The sequence below is a fragment of the Triplophysa dalaica genome, chromosome 18, assembly GCF_015846415.1.
Source record: "Triplophysa dalaica isolate WHDGS20190420 chromosome 18, ASM1584641v1, whole genome shotgun sequence".
Lineage (NCBI taxonomy): Eukaryota > Metazoa > Chordata > Actinopteri > Cypriniformes > Nemacheilidae > Triplophysa > Triplophysa dalaica.
In genome coordinates this window covers 13,307,390-13,333,088 of record NC_079559.1, presented here as the reverse complement: position 1 = coordinate 13,333,088, position 25,699 = coordinate 13,307,390, and the positions used below count along the sequence as shown (strand labels likewise).

Sequence of the window (25,699 nt, the reverse complement as noted above, 5' to 3'; positions counted from 1 at the left end):
AGAGAGAGAGAGAGAGAGTGCGAGCGAGAAAGAGAAATGCATGTGTATGGAGCACAATAGTACGAACAAACCTAGAAATTATTTGATGTCTTGGAAGATTTGCACATCCTCATGTTTATCCTTAATACCATCTCCAGAGCTTGCTTTCTGTCTCTATTCCAGCTGTTTGTCACAAACACTTAAAAAGCATGACACGACTGCAAAGACTTCTATAAATGCAAGCCTGCTAACACACAATTCATCCATACGTATTTTTTTCACATAGCCGGTTCATTCCAAAGGTCCATTGTTGCACAATCCACCACAAGGCAAAGCGTCTGTTTAGGACACTTCCTGGAACGCAGGTTTCATCAACCCCATCTCTCAGCAAACCACAGTTTCACTTCAAATTGCTGCGTTAAGTCCACAACACAACCCAGAAGTAGATGAAACCTCCAAAAGCTATTACTCCAGTCAGACAGAAGCCATGAGGAAGCCGTCCAATCAGCTCTGTTTATTCAAGATCATGTGCCGACGCTGCATCCAATCAAAATCCTCGGCCGACTGGGGGTCGTCCAATCACAGACTTGCATGGAGAAAATGTAAGGCCCAGCCGTCGGCACTTCCTCATCGCTCCATCAGTCTTTCATCTTCTCCCACACTTCCATCTCCATGGAAATGCGCAAGAGAGGCTCTCGAAGCTCCGACACGACGCGAGGAAACGCAGGAAAGAGAAAAAGGGAGTGGCGTTTGGGAGGGAAAAAGCAGCTCTGCTCCCATACCCTCCTCCTATCCGATAGCCGCGCTGCTGTTTCTCTCCAAACAGAGCCGCCCCTCTCTTTTTCTTCTCTGGCTCTCTGTATTTATCAAACTCACGCACTCTCTCTCTCTCGCTCCGTCGCAAGGCCACAGTTTTTTTCCACTCCTCTTCACTGGCTGCCGCTTGGCTGGACTTTAACAGCGGAGTGAAGCCGAGATGCAGTAACTCCACCCCCCTAATGCCCTCCCCCTCCCTGCACAACCCCATCTGATCTCTTCCATTACTCTCTCTCTCTTTTGCACTCTCCGATACAGTCTCTGTGCCAGAAGGCATCTATGTACAAACAATCAAAGGCAAACAGAAAATAAGAGCCGGGGATAGTGGCAGACACAGAGAGAGAGAGAGACGTGATGCGAGCGGTTTGATGTTGATATCATGAGAAAGCAGAGGGGAAGCGATTCCTCCAAACCGACCTGCTTTTTTCTTCAAAGTGACCTCTGCACACAGTCCTTGACAACAGTTTCAGAAAGCGAGAGAGAGAGAGAGAGAGAGAGAGAGAGAGAGAGAGGGGAACACGACTGCTTGCCAAGTCCTCTGATTCGTGCCAACCCACAATTCAGCCACTTCCTTTCTCCGCTCATACAACTGAATGTAACCGCTCACAGAGTGCGAGAGAGACGACACACAGACAGAATGAACCATGTACACACTGTACATAAATAACGTTTTTTCTTGTGATCTCACTCATGTGAAAGTTGCATCGCAGAGTTTGACAGCATTTATCACATCTAACAAATATTCGTGAACGAAGAACAGCACATAGGAGACGCGAGAACCGTCTTTGGTCACGCACAAAAAAAGCTCAAACTCAACTTCCTTCCTTTTTACACCGACATGCACACATGCGAGGCCACCCTGCCTTTAAAAGGCTGTGCCACCACTCTCTCTCTCTTTCTATTTGTCTCTCTCTCTTCATCTGTGCGCGAAGGAATGCAACGAGACATCCAAGTGCCATCAACGCATATTCCTGCTCTTTCTCTTTAAAAGTGACCAGATATAAACAGATTAGCACAAAGAGCCATAAGCAGCTTTCTAAAGGGCACGCGAGGTAACTGGCTGGCGTTCAGAGGCTCGCAGGATATGAGGGGTGAGGGAAAGATTAAGATAAGGCGGGTACACTAAGGTTAAGTAGAGCAGGGTTCTGGTGTGCAAGACTGCTAAAGTTGAACTATATACTGTACTAAAGAGAAATGTGTACAAACAATGTGAACTAAAAGGATTTCTATGAAGCGTCCGCAATGTTAGCCAAGATTGTCTGCACCACAAATATTTATCAATTTGTTTCACTATTACATGTTCCACCCTCTTTCTGAACCCTAGAATTAAACAAGCTTGTGTCGAGTGTAAAATGTTACTAATAAAAAAATCTTTGATATGATAAGCAAGCATGAAAAATGAGTAAAGCACTGCTGGCCGGTTTCTGAATTTGTGTATCTGTTTAAGATGCTTTTGCTTGATACACCCTCGTGTCGGCATGTACGTGAGGACAAGTCCTGTCCTATGTAAACAACGAATCCCATTCAGTTCCAGGGACTTTATCATTAATGCAGAGTTATCAAGTTACAGTGTGGAACAGGCGGCCTGACCGATCAGACCTAAAGTGCCGATGCTAGAGAAACAGAGAGCGACGTGGAGCTCATCTCAACTAGGTCAGACGAACGGCCGTCTACATTACAGTCCAAACACTGACACATACAAAAGATCAAGGCTTCGCTCATTACTCATGCGTTCTGCTTATATAATCCGGTGCGAGTGTGTTCAAAGATCTCTTAATAGAGCTCTTATTGTTTGTGCGGAGACGTTAAGTTAAATGACAACCGTCGTATAAACACTGCGTGCGCATTCAGACGTGTGTGTGAATTGTGAAATGAGGGCAAGGGCACAGCATGTCCTCTAGAGTCGGAGTAAATGTTTGTGGAGTTGCTAGGCTTAGGGTTGCCGTTCTTATCACTGCTGCAGAATTCCACGAAGCTGGTATGCCCATCATTCATAAAATTCAACACTTCCCCCACCCCTTATGTGGTAAATACTTAGGCTAATGTGACTACGCCTAAGTGTAGCCGCCAAAAGTTATCATAGCACAATGTAACACATTTTAATATGATGAAATTCATGACAGAGAATTTGCAATAAAATGGCAAAAAAGGTTCATGAACATTATTCAGACTCTGGCCAACATCCAATACTTTCTGTAAATATTGCTCTCTCTTATCCAGATCAATGTTATATACCTAATTCTGTGTTGTACAATTTATTCCATCTGTTAAATAATGTATAGTCTCTACAATATGTACACTGTGGTAAAAAGCAAACACACACACACGGGTTCTGACCTTTCTTCGCCGTTTCCATCTCCTCTTCAGTCCAGCGTGAGCTTTCGTTCATCTCAAGGTTTGCTGTAACACAAAGCAAACAATGACATAACACATCGATCCAAAAGAACAGATGCATTGCATCACTGCGGGAGGCAACCAATAAAATAAAATACAGAATGAAGAGGTTATATCCAAGGGAATCCTTAAATAAACAAAGCAAAAGAACAGACTGAAGGTTAAGAGAAATTAAAAAGAGCCTCAAGAGCTCTCGTGATGGACCATGGGAAAGGCCAAGAGCTGCCGGAGGAATCGTTCTGACCCTTATGTATGCACCACATGTTAAAACTCACAACAATAAATGCATGTTCAAGAAAACTCCCAGATAAACTACATAAGTCATAGTGCTCTAAAGATCACCTCTAGGCAAGATAAAAAAAAAACTCAAGTTAAAAAACAAAGAATGGAACAATGTTAGAAGGTCATGCACAGTTCATCTGGGGACTTATTTGACTCTGATTACAATGGACTTGAGAGACACTAGAATACAGAGGCGTTCATCCACTAGACTGAATGTGGGTGGGTGAGATAGGGCGTGTGTATGCTTACAGAGTTCATTATTGAGCGGCGAAGTATTCTCTTCCTGCTCGCTGGTCATAGAGCGAGTCACTCGTCCTTTCCGGTGTCCACGGCTGTTGGCGGTGCGTCGTCCTTTAACAGCTACAGGTTGCTCTTTCTCCTCCCCGTCCTCACCGGAGGTGTCATCTCTACAATAAGAAAGAAAGAGACAACATAATCATTACATCAGGTCTTTATTGAAAGAACATCACATCAGGGCATATTACTCCCATAACTCAAACACGATTCTTCCTCTTAACCTTCAATCTTTTTCAATGGAAGTGGCTTGAAGGATGCAGAACTATAAATGTAAGCTTTAATGCAATTATTTTCAATTAATCAGTGAGCATTCCGAAATCATAATGTTTATAATCTGATGTGCCAATAATTCGCAAAAAACACCTGTTTCAACAAAATACCGATTTTGCCTCCCTATTGAGTGAATTCCCCCACAGCAGCACGGCACAATGGAAAGATGTGGCCATGGGACGAGCAGCCCCTCATTTATCTTACCTGCACATAATCCATCTTGCAGATAAAGACACTAAAAATAGTAGCACCAGCTGTGGCCGCAGGCTGTGACTTTCACTGGAGAGATGCATGAGGAAGCACAGATTCGGCTTAATGTACACAATTAATGTATAGCTGACATGTCGGGCATATACTCAGGGCCGTGTATTGGGGCCGCTGCTAATGTGCCCTAATCACACCCTACAGCACTGCTGACTGCACAGGTTTAGATTTATACACGGTGTTACCTGTTTTTCCCTTGAGTACTTTAATATAGAGTGCACCTGTGAGTGCACTAGTGATGGCCAACCAACAGCTCCCAAAATGGGGTTGAAATGACATGGAACCTGTATTTGACACAGCCATTGTTCCAGGAAACTGTAAAGTTGATTTTGGGGATCTTAAGCCAGGAGTCTGCGAGATTCAAGCGACTAAAAGAGCTCCAAGTCGGAGGATTTTAACACCAGTGTTGAGTGGCAAGTCAGCAGAATGCTTTTTCCACCTGCAGGTTATATAACTGTGCCTTCTCCGTTAAGCTGAATCGCAGACACACAAGTTCCGTGGCTACTGCGGAACAACATTACGAGAAAAGGTGAGCAAAAGATGGATAAAGACACTCACTTTATTGCCTCCTCCTTGTCCTCTACCTCGGCTTTGTCCTCCTCACGATCTACCTCTTTCTCTTTCTCCTTGTCCTCTTTTTCCTCCTGGCTGTTGCGGTTCACCTGTTGCTGTGCCTGCTGGTTGTTCTGTGGGCAGAGCCAATGAAAACGCAATAACTTAATGTAACATTAATAGCATCAGTTCATGTTAACACCTTCTTTACCTGTATAAAGGACAAAATTAATTGATATTCATTAATTTGACCGATGAATGTGCTTTAAATATTTCAATCAGGAGGGTAACTTATCAGAACCAAGAAATCTTACTATAAATCCAGTTACTGTATATAAGCACAGTGAGTTAGATACATGTTGCTCAACAGGAGAAAAAAAGAAAGCCCGCGAGTGGGAAGCAGAACCCTCATCACCCAGTTCAATCATCTATGTATGTGGGTTTTCCTTCACAGAAAAAATTCTCTATGAGTTATGAGGCAGTTCAAGTCATCTGTATTTGTCAGGACAGAAAGAGTACGCTTGACTACAGCTGGTGTGGGAAGGAAAATGGATGACAGGAGGATGAAAGGGGGAAAATAATCAAGAGAATCTGAGGGGACTGAAGATGGAGAGGGAGGGAGAGATCGATGAATTGAACGAGTACAGAGAGAAAGAGAAACATCCCTGTGACCAGAGTCTGCATCTGAGCTGTACAACTTCATAGGAACTTGTATAAATTCTCATACACACAAGCGCACACAGTGTTGACAAACAAAAGATATGTTAATATTTGAATAAGAAAAAGTATGACAAGCTTTTACTACATCAACGCTATAATTTATCATATCATTTCAATCATTCTGCGGTCTGAAAAATACATTTCTAAAAGTACAAAATCCACGTAGTGTCTCAAAAATCACATGCACAATTGTAATGCGAATGTTATGCCTTTTAGTGACGAAAAACTTTCATGACTAAATAAACCACTCTAGAAATCTCCATAAACAATACAAATGTAATCAACCTTAGCTTTGCTATCCAACTAAACAACAAAAAAATGACTAGACATTTTCTTCTGAGAATGGTTAAATTACATGGCATGTCAACTGCCCACATTTTACAGCGCTGCACACAAACACACACAGATATTCATGCCCAGTTAAATGCACACATACAGACGCGCTCATCCATACAGTAACTTCCTTTCTGTTTGTAAGTTTTTCTTTTGTTCTTGCGCTCTCTCTCACCCATCAGAATCATCTCCATGTACCACTCTCTCGCTCTCTGTTGGGTTGGAATTGGCTGAGAGCGTTTTAACATGAGACCATTGAGATCGGGCGATATTTAATGACCTGAACATAGCGGTTCCAGCAGCAGAAGACCAGTAAAACAAATGTGTTTGTGCTGTGGGCTCATTATTCTATCAGCTTTTATTGAGCCTGCTATTATTGCCGGCAACACACACACACACACAAAGCTCAACAATATCAGTGCCTGCTCTCTCGCTCTCTCTCAGAAGCAACAAACATTTCCTGCATTCAAGCAACAGCACTAAGACTTTCTCTCACAGCGCACAAATGGAAATAAATGTGTGTGTGTTGAAGTTGAGCAGGAAGCATGGGAGAAATACGATGGACTCCAGGAGGGCAGGGAGCTAGATAATTGCTTCATGTAGATCGAGCTCACTATGAGGTGCGCTTCTGTGATAGACTCATTAGATTCAAACTGATTTATTATTAAAAACACAACACACACATACTTGGGTGTGTTCACATCATCATTATAATCACGACTCACGAGCAACATATGAGGAGACAACTGAACATGAACACAATGTACATATTTAATAGAGTGTCCTGCCACAGATTGCTACAATTCTATATTTTTACTTATTAAAAAACTGCTACTCCAACAAAAAAGTACTAGAGATGCTACCGTATCTTGTCACAAAGACTTGGCGTCATCCAGGTTAATGCTTTGTCTTTTATAATGTTAATAATTTTCTATGAAAATAAACTTTATGAATGTCTAATTGGATATGATTAATAGAAGGTTGCTTCGACATCAAGGCTCCTCTTATTTTAGGGTTGTTAACGGTAATTATATTTGATATATTTTTAAGGTCTTATTATGAAAAATATGTTTAATTTTTTTACAGTTTTGTGGAATTTGTGTTTAAACATGACAGTGCTTGTTTTTAATGACTAAAAAGACAATATGCTGATATAAGTATTGTACCCTAGATTTCGTGACAATTACTCAGGTATAGTTTTACAGTACATGCATAACAGCCTGTTTATCAAATTCTCACTATTTTGTTTCTTTGTTAACATCTAGATCCAACAACATAACATCTTTATGGCCAGATATCATAAACACAAAAAAGAAGTCCATTTAAGGAAACGCATTATTAGAAAAGTGCATGCTGGGAGATGTGGTCTCACCTGGCTCCTGCCTCTCCGGCGGTAGTTCCTTCTAACAATGTTCTTGTAGTTCTCATTCTTCTTAGTCAGGTAGTAAAACAGGACGCAATCGGCCACCGTCTTCGCAAACACCAAAAACAATCCAAAACTTACTCTCTCCACTCATCCACTTTGATCATGTACATAAGGTCTACACACACAGACTGCATTGCCTGTATGATGGTATTAATAAAGACATTGGCGTACCTTTCTCTCCAGACAGGAGGATATCAGGGCAAAGTTTTTCGGGTGCTGGATAAACCTGCAGAGAGAAGAAAGATGTTTAAAAATGAGAACGTAATGCTGTTGCTCTCGAACCTTAATGTGGTTAGCTTGCAAGACGCAGGGCTGGTGTAGCCAATAAACTTCCTTATTCATCCAGTAAGTGTAACACTAAACAATCAGACCAGATCTCTTCCTTTTCCTGTCGAATTCTACAGTATTACTGTAAATGTTTGAGATCCAAACAAGAAATCGCATACACGTTTTTGAGAGATTTGAATTGCAAAAACTGAGAAATGCCATCAAAAATACGGGAAATAATGTCACAAAGTCAAAGATATGAAAATGACACAACATAATACATTGCACAACCTGATTCATTTTCCATTGTGGCAATCAAATCACGCAATCAGGCTAAGTGTGAAAGATTCTCAACCTGCTAAGGAAACCGTACGTTTCTTCAAGCCTTTCTTTCACGCAAAATCAACAAGCAAGCTAAGCGCAGAACGTACTTCTCGCGGAAGGTGTCTTTCTCCTGCTCGCTCCACATGTTCATGACCTGTCTGTCTTTGTAGACCTTCATTGGATCGCAAATCAGGCCGTTCATGTTGATGAACTTTATCCTCTGCTGCTCGGCATCGAACAGCATTGGAGGAATCACGGCTAACTGGCGCATCTGCTTCTCAGAGTTCTGTGGAGAGAAAAAGAGGCTGTAATAAATATGAAATGAAAAAATGTCAAATGAAACCGAGAAACCTAACTGGAATGTAAGAGCGAGGTGAAGAAACAACTGTCAGCAAATATGTGGCCTCTGCATCGTGTTACTGCGTTTAGGAAGTGCATGAGCCACAAAACCTCATTGGTTGTGCAACAGACCTTGGGTTTTAAAGTCACTGAAGTCACTTTGTCTGGAAAGGATAAAAACGTGAAATGACCACATCGCCTCCACATAATTGCATGATCGGGTGTGCTTGTCCAGTGTGGAAGTGCAGGTGACCGCAAACATTTTATGGACACTTTAAGTCGTCAAAGCACTGAACCACAAAATATCAAAACGAACAGCATTAAGGGAGTATAAAGTCCACTTAAAGAAACTGTCGTACCTCTTGCTCGGAGATGCCGTCTATTATCTCCGAAACCTCATGTTCGCTGCGGGCTGCTGAGGCCAGTCCCCCTCCTCTCTGAGCCACTCGACTGTAAACAAAAACACTGTCAGCGCAAGCCTTTGAAACCACACACGTACCATTTCGTTGCAACATCTGATGCTCAAGGCTACATTCACTTTACTCACGTCTGCATGCGCTCATGCATCTCTCTCTGCTTGCGGATCTCGGGGAACTGCTTTTCGTAGTATTCCCGTACTTTGCTCTCTTTGGCTCTTCGGCGTGGGTTGTTCTCTATGCGCTCGACTTTCTTCTCCCAAGCCTCCATTAGATGATCATAGCGCTGGCAGAATTTCTGTTCCTGAACGCACATGCAGACACCCATTTGAACGTAAAACACAATAAGATCTTAAACCTCAAAATGTCTACCTATTTAAAGAGCTTTGTCGGACATCACGGGCAATTTGAAGCATTAAAGGTCCGGTGTATAAAATTTTGCGGCATCTAGCGTTGAGGTTCTTAATTGTTTCCAAACGGCTCACTGCACCGCTCAGCCTTTCCTTTGGAAGCACTATTGTGGATGACACAGAACTAAGATGTCGTCACATTTTTGCTTCTTTGCCGTGGGAGATAACGTATTTACCAAACGTGCTCTGTAGAGCAGTCTGTCCGTTTAGGGCTACTGTAGAAACAACATGGCGATTCCATGTAAGGGGACCCACGGTGTATGTAAATAGAAATAGCTCATTCTAAGGTTATAAAAACATAATGCATCATTGTGTAATGTCTTTATACATTTCTGAAGACGTATTATATTGCATTTCTGTCAATAGACCCTCCAAAAAGATGACACACAGCACCTTTAAAACAAACCTATGACACCCAAAGATGTCTAGGTATAGATTGCGCTAGGTTTCGATGCACAGCCCTGCCCAGCACAGTCCTCTGTCTGTTATTTTCTTTTGGTTAGTTTTCAACATTATTTCCTCAGAGCTGTTAATAATAAAAACCACTGCACTTAATATTTCGATACAGACAGCCCCAATGCAACAGCGCTGTGTGTGTTTGGCTGCATTTACTTACCCACTGTTTGCGAGCATGGTTTCTTCTTTTGAAATAAAGAATTAGCTTCTTCCTCATTGCCTGGTTTCTGTAAAAGAGGAGAAAAACATTTTAAAACACAACATCACCCTATTTTTCCTGTTTTTACTTATACATATCAAGTGAGATCTCTATACATGTGTGTGCACACAACAGTGATCAAAAGAAATTAGGCATAAAAACACTCTCAGCTACATTAATTCTGTGCTAAGCAAATAGATTGTAAAATTAAGCTCACTCATAAAGGCAGATATAGAATTAAACACATCACCCAGACCCACATTAACATTTAAAAGGATATAAATGTGGCGTAACGTAACAAACATTTGGGGAAGTATGGTTAAGAGAGTAAGCTAGATATACAAGTAAGATGAATTGCCTCCATCCTGATTTATTTCTTGCCTTAGGGCCCCTCGTTTTTTTAAAGGAATAGTTCACCTTCAGAATGAAAATTCTGTCATAATTTAGACGCGCTCTTGTCATTTCAAACCTGTATGACTTTCTTCTGCAGAATTTAAGAGGAAAATGTTTTGAAAAATGCTGGTAACAAAAAAAACTTTGGTCCCTATTGACTTGGATTGGTTTTGTGTCCATACAATAGAAGTCAACAGGTACCCATGTTTTTTTTGGTTCAAACATTTAAAAATATATATCTTATTTTATGTTCTGTGGAAGAAAATCCAACAGGTTTAAAATGACAACAGGGTGTGTTCACAATTGATATTTTTGGTTTGTTTAAAACAAACTCTGGTACGATTGCTCCGTAAGTCCGCTTTATTTGTGTAAGTGTAAACCCTGGTGCGTACCAAACAAGCAGTCAGAGACCGCTTAAAAGAGGGGTCTTGGTCAACTTTCAAACAACCTCTGGTGCATTTCGATTGAACTATGAACGCAACACTGACCAAAGGCATCCTACCGAAGCAAAAACAAGAAGTGATGTTAATATACGACCTGAAAATCAAGTGATTTGGTAATATAAAGGAGTGTTTATTAGATCTGTGCTTGCGTATGATGAATTTCTGGCACCGTTTTGACAGCTTTAAACAATTCCTGAGGACTCCACTGAGCTTTTCTGTAGCTCAGTGGTAAAAGCATTGCCTTAACAACTGCATATGCCTTAGTATAAATGTATAGGATAATACAATGTAAGTCGCTTTGAATGAAAGCGTCTGCAAAAAGCATAAATGTAAATGTCTATGCTAGTTACAGGCTTGCTAAAAATACCCTCATATGCGCAGGCATACACTGAGCATGTATAACCCAGCAAACAGCATTGTTTTGGATGTCCGGTAAGTTTTAAAATATAAATCATAAAAGCTGTCCAATCAAGTTGTGACTTTAAACCTAAGCTGTTAGGCTCGATAGCTTTAGGTTCTGTTAAAATGCCAGTCTGAACGCGAAGCGAACCAGGATTACATTTATATTTATTTTTTGGTCCGGACCAAAAGAACCAAACTACAAATGATGAACCCTGACCCTAAATGAAAATCATTTTGAAGGTGAACTATTCCTTTAACTACAGGGTTGAACCGTAATGAATCTAAACTGGTACTGAATTTCCATTACTTACTAGCCTCTCTGTTTGTGTGTGTGACCTGGCAGAAGCTGTGTTTAGATCTGCATGCTATTTCAGAGGAAAATCAGCATGATATTAAATTACTGGCACGATTAGAGATTATTGTTGAACTTGGCAGGATGTCTTCTACCATCTGACGTGTGTGTTACATGTAGTGGTGAAATTAAGTGTCTAGGTACAAAGATTGCACTGCATTATGCAGCAGATGGCTGCAGGATTAGCTGCTGTGTGTCATAAACTAGAACCTACAATTCCGCCTGAACCTTAACATCCCATTCACAACGCCCCTGACCCGTGGACGCGCTTACCAAATCATTACACAGTTTTGATCATTACCAATGAATCACTGCTGCTGAGGTTGATAGAGGAACCAAACAAAACTTTCATTTGTGCCCGATCAAAGAATGGCTGAAATATGTATTCTCTCTCAAAACCACACACACTTTCTGTTCTCTGCCTGCCTTAACACTTCTGAGTCCAAATAACCCATGGGTTGGTAAAAGGCCAAATGAGCAATCATAATATTTTCAAGAACAATAATAATGCCCAGAAGGTCCAAGTTCAAATAAAACAGGATTGTACAAACAAAACCACAGCAATTTAAATAAACATCTGAGGAACTATAACGGTAGAATTTGTATTATCTGTCTGGATCTCATTAAGGCTCATCGCTTAATATCTCTGTTCAGGTGGAATTATGCATGAATGCATTTGGTGAAGCTTTAGAGATCTTTACAGCTCTCTCGATGGATGTTGTTTTTGAGTCTGAAGGAGAAACAGCCTACTCACATTTTGATGTTCTCATGGTACTGCTTGGTATCAGACGGCTGGTTGTACAAAGGCTGTAGAGGGAGACAGAATCAAAAGTGAGACATAAAAAAGGAACAGTTTACATTCACACAGATGCTGTGGTCACATCAAGGGAATAACGTCGCTCCACTTTTTTTTTAAATCAAAGCCAAGTAACAGCAAAATATCTTCCCTGATACCACATCTAAACACTTCTGCTATCAACACTGCACTCTGGTTTGCAAGATGGATTCACCACAAGACGTCCATACGGAACAATAAATGTGTTGACGTATGGCTGACCGGAAGGACTGTTCAATGATGTCACACATTGGCCCTCTGGCAGTCAATTGGTCTGTTCTGGATCTACTCTGAGAGAAGAGCGAAGCCGTGCCAAACACTTCTGCATGTGGTCAACAGCCATCTTGTGAACAACAGGCTGTAGTGTAATGCACACTGTGTCGACGCAGGGCTGAAAGAGTTTATATTTCACACAGAAAAGGTTGTGTTACACCAGCAGGCTTGACTTATAATGACATACAAACACATCAAACATAGCAACTATGAGGCCACACAAGCACTAAGAATTGAACAACGTGACCTGATCAAGAACCAGAGTGATTAAATGTGCAATACTTGTCAATCCGAGTGCAAAATGTGCCAATCTAAATATAGAGAGAAATAAAGAAATATATATACATGGGCTCTAGTTTGCAACAAACTGGTGCAATTCAAACAATAGCCGGGTTTCCATCACTCTGGTTTAATGCGCATTTTCAAGTTTTGCATCAGAAACGATGGAAATGATGGATCAAAACATTTTTTTTTGTGAGAAGGGTTCATGTGAATAAAAGTCATGTACTGCACTATGAGACTGCGTGACCTGACTAACCAGAGTACTGATCGTGTCAAACAGCATCTGAAATGTTGATATGTTGATTCTTAAATGCCTGAGAAAAGTCACCAAATTGTTTCTGTATTCGCCTCCCAGAACTGTCATGACTGCGTTTCCCAAACAGCAGGCATCCACAAAAGCAGCACATTTATTGGGTTTCATCTACTTGAGCTAGTAATTATTATATATGAATATTATTATACTCATTTGCTTCTCTGAGTTTTCTTACTGACATTTAGTACCATCTTATTATGGAGTGATGGCTGACTGGTCGGAAATGGTGCTTTTTTTCGCAAATGTTTATGTGATATTCGAATTTTGCGCGTAAGCTATATTCGCAACTTTGGATGGAAACCCGGTTATTGTCTTCTTACTCTTCTGGTGTGTATTAGGAAATTTGAAGGAGTTCCCAGGTTTGTTTCATTCTCTAGAAATGTGGAAGTAAACTACAGAAGGGGTAAACTTCAATGGAAGCATATGGGAAGGCAGAGCAAAGTTAGGAATTCCCATTTGCTTTGACAGTAAAAGGAAAAACTCCACTTCTTCATTCACATGACTTGCATAAAAGAGTGATGAATTACAGCACCGAGAGAAGAGACAGATCATTTAAACTGAATAAGTTTGGAGAGAGCATGAATGAAAGTCAAATATGATCATTTGAAATAATGCTGCTCTACTTTCACAACGCATGATTTGATTTATTAAACATGAGAGAAAGTGATTTGCGTCACCTTTATTCTTATGAATCGTAAATTATTATGTAATAATGTAATTATAATGCAATAAAGTCTGCAGAGGGGTAAATTACTAACAATGAATTTATATAAACAAAATTACGTAATGACCCATAATGGCCAAAACCATCATCAAATACAACTTGTTTGAAAAGTTACTTATTAAGCACGCTGAACTATGATCTAAATACAGTATGCTTTATGTGATGTGATGAGGATGATATCGTAATCAGTCATTCATAATCTGTTGCTCAATTATATAGAATATAGAACATAGAAATATATAATACAATATGAGATTATATGAGTTTAATGGATGCCGCTATATAACGTTGAAGCTGAAATTGTGAGGTGTTATGAAATTGAACAAATTCGAAAGCCAAACTAGTGTGCTTTAAAACAGATGCTGAAATCAAGCAAACAAATGTATTATCCATGAGAGCGAACGTTGCTGGAAGAGTTATGAGATCAATTCACTTCTGACTCACAGCAGCCAATAAACAAATGTAAATCCTCCCAGCTGGAAAGAAGGGGGAACAGGAAATGCAGCCGAGAAGAGAATGGATGAGGAGAAATTTGGACTCACCAGCTCTACTCGAGGTCCCAGTCCCTCCAGGATCCGGTGAGCTTCCTCTGCCTTTTTCTGTTCAAAACACACATGCAACGGCAAATGTCAGCAGCACATCACCACAGCAACAAATCTCACGCTCTCTCCAGCGCACACACATGAAAAACTGAGTGTGTTAGAGATGTACTATTAATAGAGCCCTTAATAGAAGACACTTGCTGCCCTGTACCATATAACGCTCTCATCCTCGTTTTGTAAAAGAGAGTGAGAGTGAGTGAGGGTGAGAGATAAAAAAAGCACAAAGAAGGAGAGGAGAGAGAGAAGATGGCATGGGAGTAAATCCAATCAGAGAAAATAAAGACAAATTTCTTACATTCACTACTGACACAAAGAGCCCGAAAAGGAACATAGTGACAAAAAAGGCTGCACTTCTTCTTTCACATGCGTCATGTTTCCTTTCCTATAACAGGATTTTTTAACAAGTTACTTTGGATGGAGTGAACACTTTTTACAGCTCAATAATGAAGCTATACTTTCCATGCAACGGCCACTAGTGTCTTAATAGGTCTCTGGATTACTGGATTCTGATTGGTCATATTATGCCAATTTATATTCCCAAAATTAACCATTGCTAGGCAACCAATTTTCATCTATTTTCACACAGGTTTTTTTCACACATAATAGATTGCAAAATGATTTCATTAATTTCACATCAATTAGGGCTGTCAAATTGGCATCCAGAATATGCATATGCATTATACGTAATATATTTCTGTTTACTGTGCATATTCATTATGAATTTAGAAAAACATACATGTATATATTTGAGAATAATATATAAAAAAACACGTATATATGAATTCATATTATTGGTAAATATAAATAAATACATATTAAAACAATATGTAAATATTTCCTAAATATGTATACATGTATGTGCAAGTGTTTATAATACAAAATAAATATGCACAGTACGCGATGATATATATAACGTAAATTTAAACTTTTATTCCGGATGTGATTAATCGCCCTAATGTCAATTTATCTATTTATTTGTAAATTCAAGACAATAAAACATGCAGAGTACCACCCATATTTTTATATGTGAACAGTCAACGGTCAAAAGTCATCCAGTCATTATGCAAACAAAACAGTGATTTACATACAGAAATCTTAAAGAAAGTGTCAAGTAAAGGTCACGTAAAACTAAAAAACATTTGTACAATGGAGAACATGTGCTTTCTAAAAGGCAATTTCCTCTTCCAATATAACCGGGCCTTCAATTAAACTACATTCTTTATTCTATCTGTTCCTTGGATTTCTGCGTGTCTAGTGCTTCCTGGAATAGGACAGGACGTATGAGTGCTCTCTGGCAATACCGCTGCATGAGAGGCCTTAATGGATTAAGAGATGGAGGGTGTGATTAAAAGATCACAGCAGGACTGAAGCAAAAACCATCTGATGGATGAAATACACGTACAGTCCTAGACTTTATTCAGGGTACGGTAAAAAACAGATCAAAACTACAGTGGAGATACAAAAGTGTGTTTTGAACTAGTGGTCGACCAGAAAGTCTTTTTTCACTGTCACACCGAAAGCGCTGCTTCGGGTTCATGCTCTATGAGGTAAAGCAGCATCAGACGTTGAAATAAATCTCAATCCACTGCACTGAAGATGCAAAACACTTCAATATAATAAGTGCCTGAATTTCGGAGCAGCTTTGCGGGTTTCCTGCAGGTTCCGCGGGATTTACGCATTATTATCATGTAGATATAATTCACATCCATAGTATAACAATGATTTGCTCTGCAAGCGAGCAGCACACTGCACACGCGTTTCTTGTAATTGATCGAGCTGGCGTTTTGCACCTCACTTAAAATGACGCCATTTCAAAAATACAAGACATTTTAAAGCATAAAGAACTTGAATCGTCGGTCTTCAGTCAGAGCGCTCTCATGCTCATGTTATAGCTTCATGAAAATATTGCGGTCTTTTCAACAACATACACAATAAGCTATGAAGGCAATTCAATTATTTACACTTAATATATAAATTCAAATTGTGCTAGTTAATCCAATGATTAGCATAATGATTAATTGAAAAGTATTGTATGCAATGTTAAAGTCATCAGAACATATTTTTTTCCATAAATAAATATAATTTGTTACATTCAATTCATTTTTTTATTTGTTGCTTGTTGTTTTTTACTGTGTTGCTTGTGGTTTACAAAATGTTCACAGAATTCTGCTGGGTGCTCCCTTCTTTCTTTTATTAGTATTAATATAAGTGTTATGATTAAGATTTCTCAGTCAGAATTAAAAATATTTCAAATGTTTCAGAGCATCTGTTCTTAATTTCTATATAAATTTACGTTTTTACACCATATATATATCGGTTCAAAATATCGGTTATCGGTCTAATTTGCATGGAAGTAATCGGTATCTGTATCGGCCTGAAAAAAGCAGATCGGTCGACCTCTATTTTGAACCGTCCTGATAATATGGTCTGGAGGTCAAGAACTGGTTAAAAGTGTGAATGCGAGTGTTTGTGACACAATGAGACACTCGATAACACTACAGAGGGACGTGTCTGTTTATATGACCTTGATGTGATCACTGTTGCTGGTCAATGCAAGAACCATGAAATATTCACCTTTGTGCCACTTCCATGCTTACAGTTTGAAAATAGTAAAATTAAAAAGTAATTTCAATAACTTATGACTCAATATCTGTGCTAGATAAGAGATGACAATTTATTCAAAAATAAAGAATGCATATACTTCTGGGCCCAAAGAGTTCTGTGAATAGAATCGAATTACAGTAATAAAATCTTAAAATGGTGTAAAGTGTATGTGTCCGACATCGCTGTGTCTGCGCTCCTGAATGTGAACATATAAACACTACTGCTATTCAAACAAAGAGAGGACGAGTGACGGGAAGTGACAACAAGACAATGAAAAGAAGTCAAAAGGCTGGAGGTTGTTTTATATAAACTTTCTCAGTTTCTCCCCACTAGAGGGATCCCTAACCCCAGATATCAGTATCATCATGACTGTCTATGGCTGCTTTCCAAATCTCTTACTAGTCCTGCTTTGTACTGCGTAAAAAAAATATCTTATGGTTCATTATTGCACAGAATTTTTTTAATGTGCATCAAGTTTGTGTACTTCTGCCCACAATCCTTAAAATCACCATTAAATCACAGAGGAAAGTGTTTTGCAAAGTGTTGCAGTGATTATTATAAATGATTTATCCATGCACACCACTATTATTATTTTTATTCATTTGAACTTGTAATCTTTTATTAAAAACATTAAGCTCCTCTTATCAACAACTCTTCACCACATGACGTAAGCAAGTACTATACTGACTGTCAAATGGCGAGGCATCTTTATCCCTCCCCTTACAACAAACCAATCAAAAAGGAAAGGGTAAAATAAAGCCCCACCCCAAATTTTAGAAGCAGTTTCACTCTGATATATGTTAAGATACAGAAAATAAGTCAATAGCAACTTCCGTTTCACGGTTACTTTAAAAAGTTGTCATAGCATCTTTTACCTACAGCCCGGAGCTCTACTACAGAAAGTCTTTAGAGTTCGAGAAATTGCTTTGAATCATCACTTGAATTGTAAATGAGCTGTATGGAAGGATTCAGCACAACAGGCTGTGTGTCTGAGTCGTGTGTGATGGGGGTGGTTGAGTTCAATATCATTACGTATTTAACAGCCCATTTCTCTCATTAAGATGTGACACATCTGTTTGATTTACCATTTTCTGTTCTAACAGCCTGTCTCAATGCTGCTGTTCATAGATTTCAAATATGTGCATGGACAGAGCTTATTACATTTCTAAAATTATTATTCATATTTTATAAATATTATCAGATTTTACATTTAACAATTTAAAATTTTTCTCCCATTTTGCCAATTACTTTGACAGTCTAGCTTTATATTTCTTAAGATGAACATATTTCCAAAATGAGAAGCCAGTATATTAAGAGCTCAAATGCAAAATCCTCCATCAAAAATGAGACGTAGATCTTGTGTGAATCCACATATATTACACTGTACACAAACCCACTCAATATCACATTCTGCCCAGTCTGAAATTCCTAGTATTGCTGAAAGTAAATGCAGGATCCTGAAAAAAATGCCCATGTAAATGAAAACTCATCTCATGGATTTAAAGGGTTTTGTATAGTGGGAGTGTGTTTTATTCGTACCCTGTTTTCATCATAGATGATCTGGACCAGGCTGCGGTGTTTGGCTTCACTGGGTGGAGGGGAGATGTTACGCTCCGGTTCCTGGGGTTTCGCAGCCTCTTCCTCTAGCTGTTGCTAAAAAAACAATAAAAACACACACAATGTGAAAGACTTTTCAACCACTCATCAAAGATCTTGAGGGATATGAGAACAAACTTTTTAAATTGATACCAAATTAAGATCAATAATTCGATCCTGTTAGAATAAACATTGGACCCAACATAAATATCACTGCAGACTCTGCTCATGTTACGTGTGCTAATATTAATATTATTTAAACGTCAAAAAAAAAATGCTAATAGAAACTAGCTCTCTGATTGGCTGACCACAAATACCTTCGCTCAGAGAGCCAACAAGGCAACTTTATAGCCACAGATAAATGATCAACAATTTTACAGTTTACACACAGACGCAAACATAAACCTCATTTTAAATCTCTCTCTAAACACAGAGGCCCCGCACCCAAGAGGGTCCCGAAAGAGGCCTCTTTATACCAAACACTATAAGCTAGAACTCATATGAAGCAGTTCTAGACCAGGATCAAGACTGTGTATATACGTGTGTGTCCACGAGTAAATGGAGAATAAACGATCCATCCCCGCCTCCCTCACAGACAGACAAACACACAGTAATCCGATATTCTCACATCTCTCCATTACTCTCTCTCTTTACGTTAGTGTTTACCACACCATTTAATCGCCCCAGATGTTTTAATGCTTGGAAGAAACCTGAGGGGAGAGAAAAGAAATGGCGGGGTGTGTTAACTCACTGAAAAGAGATGCCAAAGCTTTCAGAGGAAAGCTGTGTGGGGTTGAGGGGCAGATGAGAGAGGTTCATTTTTCTTGCTAGCGTGACTGTACTTATACAATCAATCAGATTTCAGACCGTTCTCCGCACCCCACAATGGACCGGCCCATGGAGCGCAGGTGGCTTCGATTTATTGAGCGGCGGTTTGGACACAGTCCAAAATTTTGGGGGAGGGGCCTGTATTACAAGTAGATGGGGGTCTGCCTGTAATTTTGTTTCAATGGCCCCAATAAGTCAAGAAAACCTGAGATGTTCTACAGTTACCCTTTATACACTTACTATGGACAAGTCCATGTGTGTGTGCATGTAAAAATAATACAGCTTAAGAAAACTGACAATTATACTGCTGTGTTAACACTTACATCACAGTTCATGTGAAACCATGCCATATAAAAAGAGAGCGGCCAAGAGGAGTATGAAGATAAAGAGGAAACAGTGGAAGTGTCTGCAGTCATGTGGCCGGCTATGCCTATAACCACACAGCAGTCACAACTCTGCATACACACTTATCTACTGTTAGTAGATTCAAAAGTGTCCAGATTACATAACGCTAACTGAACTTTGGACAATAGCCACCCTGAAAGCATTACATATAAAGACATCTTTGTCTAAATAAAAAGCTTTGTGTGAACTGTCCAGGCTGTCTGGGCACACCTTTCAACAGAAGAAACTTTTGGAGATAAAAACATTTTTTAGTTGTTCATGCAAAGTGGCTGCCAAGCTACCAAATAAATGTATATTCTTTATATTACTTTGCAGCAGCATAATAGTGACAGAAAAGGGAGACTTAATGTTACCTGTTTTTTACGCAGTTTACAGATCTGCTGCTCCACCATGGTGATTTCCCGGTCCACACGGTCCATGTTCTGGATCAGCTCTTCTTTGGAGAAACGGGTGGGAACCAGGTCCAGATCAGTCTCCATGGGTACTGGGCTCACGGGAGAGATGGGCTCGATTTTTCCAATGGAACTGCTGCTGCTGTGCTCCTGCACAAACACAAAAAGCATTTGGTCACATCGATGAATTTAAGACGACTTTTAGATTCAGAAGAACATGGCACATGTAATATTGTTTTCTCACTATTCACTCTTTCATGCAATTCAATGGGTTGTTGTCACATTTTATTTTTGTACATGCCAAAGTTGACTACATATGGTTAAGGGTTTGTTCAAACATGAGTAACAGTATTTGCGCTTCCATAACAAGCACCACTAATTAAAGCTCGGTAACACGGTAACGGTAATCTCAAATTAATCTTGAGTACCTATACAGTAGTATTGCATGTAATATCTTCGAAGAGTATTTCATTTTTATTCCGTTTGTGTTTTGAACATTATGCACGTACACGCAGAACGCCAACAAAACACAGAGGTATGACTTAGTTTGACTTACTGCATGCAGTTCATGTCCAGGATCTTTTAGCACTGGGGCCGCGCCATCTATTGGTTTCAAATGATCTCTACAGCGTTATTTCCACTGTTTATATAACATTCCATCACTGTAATGCAGTGAACAAACAGACACACCTAAACTTCACTATTGCAAGAGTAAAGAGCTGCAATGCAGCCCATCTTGATGCAGCGCATACAATCTTGATGTAACACAGTAACATAGTACAGCCTGCAAGCTGTGTAGTGGTAGAAACTTCCCTTCACCTCTTATAATAAAGAGATGAATGTACATAAAGCAGATGAGTAGCGGACACTAGTTGAAAAACAGCTTGTTTAAAGTGTGGTAAAGAGCTCAGAGCTTTGGGTTCACCGTCACAGGAAGAGAATGTTACGTGTTACATGTGCCTGTTTTTCTCTGCCCCTGCAGACCTTAACCACACACCAATACAGAGAGAGAGAGAGAGAGAGAGAGAGAGAGAGAGAGAGAGAGAGAGAGAGAGAGAGAGAGAGAGAGAGAGAGAGAGAGAGAGAGAGAGAGAGAGAGAGAGAGAGAGAGAGAGAGAGCGCAATCATCCAAGGACACCCTGAGTGGGCTGGTAATGTTCAAAACACATTCCTAGATGCATTCCAAACTTCAGGCGGGATTTAACACTTGAAAGAAGATTTCACAGAGGAGTCACTTTAGGACTCAAAGCCATTTACACACACACTCACATACACACAATCTTGAATGAAGTGCCTTGTTAAACCCACACAATTACTTTCAAGGACAAGCACTCTGATCCTGCCAAGTCTCAGTAACAAGAACCACCAAGAATAATAAAAGTGTGTGTGTGTGTGTGCATGTGTGTGTGCGTACCTCAGTCCAAACTCTTTTATATAAACACAAACGTGGGTGCTTAAACATGCATATGCACTGGAATAACCTTTGTACAAACAGATAGCAGGTGCCAACACACACAGATAACAGGGTTAATGTGGGACAAAGGTGTGGTGTGTGTATTTGGGCTAAAGTTGTGTAGAGTTTGATTATTTATCAGTCCATAAAGTGCTGTTCGGACACATTCAAAGTGTAGCACTGTCAATCCACACTGAATAGTGTTTGACTGACAGACAGAGGTCTTTGATTCATTCTTCAAACAGTCTATGAGTGAGTCAAAAACTCACTGTGTACTTAAGAGCAAGCGTTTATGCATGAAAGGACTTATTTAAACGCACACTTCAAAGCACACGCGATTGTAATAGTCTTTATTAGACCACTAATGACACAAAATTATCTTTATAAAATCTACTATGTCGTGAGGTTTGTGCGTGGGTTAGATTTGTAAATTGGATCAGGAAAGAAAATATCATGTGTGGGTTGGGATTATGACTGTATAGGGTGTTATACTGACATTTCCGACACATCTCTCTATGTGAAAGCTTTCAGCTGCCATGACAACCCACTACTGTGGCTATATGAGAAAACATGTCCGATTTCATGCATTGTGTAAAATCTCATCGCACTGATTCTGGTGTGAATGTGAATAATCCCTAAAAGGCTATAACGTTTCAACAGGCCCTTGCAGATTTTTGAGGGCAACATTGGTATTTTAGTGATCTTGTGAACCTGATCTGGGGAGCAGAATATCATATACATATCATAAAACAAAGCAAAAGAGTGCAAAAGCGCAATTAAAAAAAAGCTCTGATTTTAGTGAAAATGTCTGCGGGTGATTTAATAACAAGGCACACATTAAAAAAACACAGGTGCTATATCTCATTCCCATAATAACCAACGCAATCTACCAAGAGAAGCGCAAATTAGTGCAGGGTTTAAAACATGCTTATTTTGGGTGTTAAATAAATCTGCAGATACCGGTACAATGACAAAGCCAAACCTTTGTAAATCACTTTTCTTGATTAATTTAAATACGTTCCCCTCATAAAGTTTGCATCTGAAGAGGAAAGTCCTACAAAAGCATATGCAATAAAGTCGGTCGCATAAACAGCTGTGTCCACACCTCCATCCATTTTCTTCCGCTTATCCGGGGCCGGGTCGCGGGGGCAGCAGTCTAAGCAGGGATGCCCAGACTTCCCTCTCCCTAGACACTTCCTCCAGCTCTTCCAGGGGGGCACCGAGGCGTTCCCAGGCCAGCCGGGAGACATAGTCCCTCCAGCGTGTCCTAGGTCTTCCCCGGGGTCTTCTCCCGGTGGGGCATGCCCGGAACACCTTCCCGGGAAAGCGTCCAGGGGGCATCCGGAAAAGATGCCTGAGCCACCTCAGCTGGCCCCTCTCGATGTGGAGGAGCAGCGGATCTACTCTGAGCTCCTCCCGAGCGACCAAGCTTCTCAACCTATCTCTAAGGGATCGCCCGGCCACCCTGCGGAGAAAGCTCATTTCGGCCGCCTGTATCCGGGATCTTATCCTTTCGGTCATGACCCACAGCTCATGACCATAGGTGAGAGTAGGAACGTAGATTGACCGGTAAATCGAGAGCTTCGCCTTGCGGCTCAGCTCCTTTTTTCACCACGACAGACCGGTACAGCGACAGCATTACTGCCCTGTGTGGACACTGCCCTGTGTCCACACCTTTTCACAGCAATTTTCACTGCGTGTCTTTGGTAAATACTGAAGTAGGGACTTTTTCCCTGCAAAAGAGGCGTTTATGCTGCCGCAAGCTGTAAGTAAATCTGGCCTTTGGTCTAGTAAGCCACCTAACAGTAGCTAGAATAACCTAGAACATTCTAGCAATCACACGGCAACTTTCTGGCAACCATCGGCACCAATCCAACATCCAGACAGCAGGTTTCTCTTACTATATCACTGTAACAAATCTCAATAAAAGGGAAGGAAGGAGTCGGGAACCGGAAGACATTTAAACAAACATTTAATAAAGTAATAATAGCCGGCGGCCCCTCAAGGACGACCGCCGGCGCAATAACATTAACATAAACATAAATACAAATACAAACACAAGTTCGGGCCCGGTCCTCTCTCTTCGACGGTCCGGTCGCTCGTTCCTTTTATGCTCCCATCTCCTACGTGATTCGAGCCCGGTGTGCGCACAGCTGGCGCCAATTCACAATTACTCACCGGACTCGAACCACGGTCTCGCCCCGCCTACTCTACTACATACCCCCATCACCCCTCACAGGCCGGGGGGTACCCCCGCGACTGTGCAAGCTCCCTCCCCCTCCCTCGGGGGGGGTGGGGTGGGGGGTATGCAGCGACGAGACGAGACAATGGAGACGGGAGCCCTCGGAGCGACCGGAAAGAGAGAGGGGAGAGAGAAAAAAAAAAAAAAAATCCGGTTCCCCGACATGCTGCCGCTCGGTCCTCAACCAGCCGGAGTACTCTCCTTCGCGGTGCCTTGCGGTGGCCCTGGGGCTTCGGTGGACGGCTCGACCGTCCGCCCCCTGGCGGCCGGCGGTGGCTCCTCCTTTATCCGGGAGTCGGGGCGGGTTCCCCGTCCCCTGTTCCTCCCCCTTGGGCGGACGGACGCAGGCTCCGGCCTCTGGCAGGCGGTGGCTCACCCGGCACTTCCGCCCCCTGCTCCTCCCCCTCGGGGGACGGACACAGGCTCCGGCCTCTGGCGGACGGCGGCAACCCCCCCGCTCCCACTTGGACGAAAGCCACCCCACCTCGACCCAGGGGCGCGGCAGCAAAGGTCGCCGTTCCACCGAAGTTTTGACGGTGGCCGCACTGTGCACTTCCGTTTCCCCAGAGCCACCGCTTCGGGCAGCCACTGGCGGACGCCCTTCGTCCGCGCTGCCCGAACTCTCCGGCACCGCGAGGCCACTCGGCGGCGAGGACTCTCCGACAGCATGTCTCTCCTTCCTCCCGGGTTTCGGCACCAATGTAACAAATCTCAATAAAAGGGAAGGAAGGAGTCGGGAACCGGAAGACATTTAAACAAACATTTAATAAAGTAATAATAGCCGGCGGCCCCTCAAGGACGACCGCCGGCGCAATAACATTAACATAAACATAAATACAAATACAAACACAAGTTCGGGCCCGGTCCTCTCTCTTCGACGGTCCGGTCGCTCGTTCCTTTTATGCTCCCATCTCCTACGTGATTCGAGCCCGGTGTGCGCACAGCTGGCGCCAATTCACAATTACTCACCGGACTCGAACCACGGTCTCGCCCCGCCTACTCTACTACAATCACATTTTTCGGAATGTGTAAAACCTTCTCATTGTTCCAGCATTGGTATTACACTGTCATGTCCGAGAAATCTGAAGAACATGAAAAATCCAATTCCGTGCTCTGACTCACAAACACAATAATGAATCACGGGTCTCCAAGGCTGATGGTTACATGAGACATCTGACACCCCAAGCTATAACAAGCCATTATACACAGACGTGCTGGTTCACACCTGTCAGAGTTCTGCAGGTATGCTGGAAATTACACGCACTGCCCAGCTAATGCACGTCTGTGTGTGTGTGTTTGTATATGCGTCTCTTTCTTCTCCACATTGACCTTTACCTCCCAGAGTCCCCTGCTTTTAGCTTGCCCGCTTTCACAAGTGTCATTGAATATGACAGCTCTTACATAAAAAGGAGGGAGAGATTTTCTCTGTCTACTTCACAGTGTCCTCTAAACGTCCCTGTTTGTGCATCTCACCGAAACAACTCCTCGCACAAAGATTCTCAACCGCTCGACTGTTACATCTAGGTCAGCTCCATTACTAATGAATTACTGTTGCACAATGGCTTCCACCTACACATCCACACAAACACACACCACAAATTGTCATGACTGCTAAAAATAAACAAACGCTTCAGGAGGAGGGAGTCATAATAACACAGCACAACAACTCTGTGACATGCCAGCTCACGGTGAATCATTACATCCCTATACATTTGGCAGACACTTTAATCCAAAGAGACATATGGTGCATTCAAGCTAGTTATCAGTATGCGGGTTCCCTGATCCAACTATTGGATGATTTTTCAAGATCGTGTGA

The 25,699-nt window shown here is 41.3% G+C and overlaps 1 protein-coding gene across 8 annotated transcripts in view; it reads right to left on the bottom strand.

The window, feature by feature from the left end:
- LOC130407327 (nuclear receptor corepressor 2-like) overlaps nucleotides 1–25,699 on the bottom strand; it is a 76,995-nt gene that overhangs the window by 22,503 nt on the left and 28,793 nt on the right. For all 8 annotated transcript variants that reach the window (XM_056730112.1, XM_056730113.1, XM_056730117.1 and 5 more), the window contains exons 5-17: nucleotides 20,150–20,338; nucleotides 18,507–18,620; nucleotides 14,304–14,360; nucleotides 12,089–12,141; nucleotides 9,706–9,772; nucleotides 8,811–8,983; nucleotides 8,623–8,713; nucleotides 8,032–8,210; nucleotides 7,505–7,559; nucleotides 7,280–7,378; nucleotides 4,861–4,988; nucleotides 3,721–3,878; nucleotides 3,133–3,195 (exon numbers count right to left, since the gene is read on the bottom strand). In XM_056730112.1, the coding sequence (XP_056586090.1) occupies nucleotides 3,133–3,195; nucleotides 3,721–3,878; nucleotides 4,861–4,988; nucleotides 7,280–7,378; nucleotides 7,505–7,559; nucleotides 8,032–8,210; nucleotides 8,623–8,713; nucleotides 8,811–8,983; nucleotides 9,706–9,772; nucleotides 12,089–12,141; nucleotides 14,304–14,360; nucleotides 18,507–18,620; nucleotides 20,150–20,338 (1,426 nt within the window). The remainder of the gene's footprint in view (nucleotides 1–3,132; nucleotides 3,196–3,720; nucleotides 3,879–4,860; nucleotides 4,989–7,279; nucleotides 7,379–7,504; nucleotides 7,560–8,031; nucleotides 8,211–8,622; nucleotides 8,714–8,810; nucleotides 8,984–9,705; nucleotides 9,773–12,088; nucleotides 12,142–14,303; nucleotides 14,361–18,506; nucleotides 18,621–20,149; nucleotides 20,339–25,699) is intronic.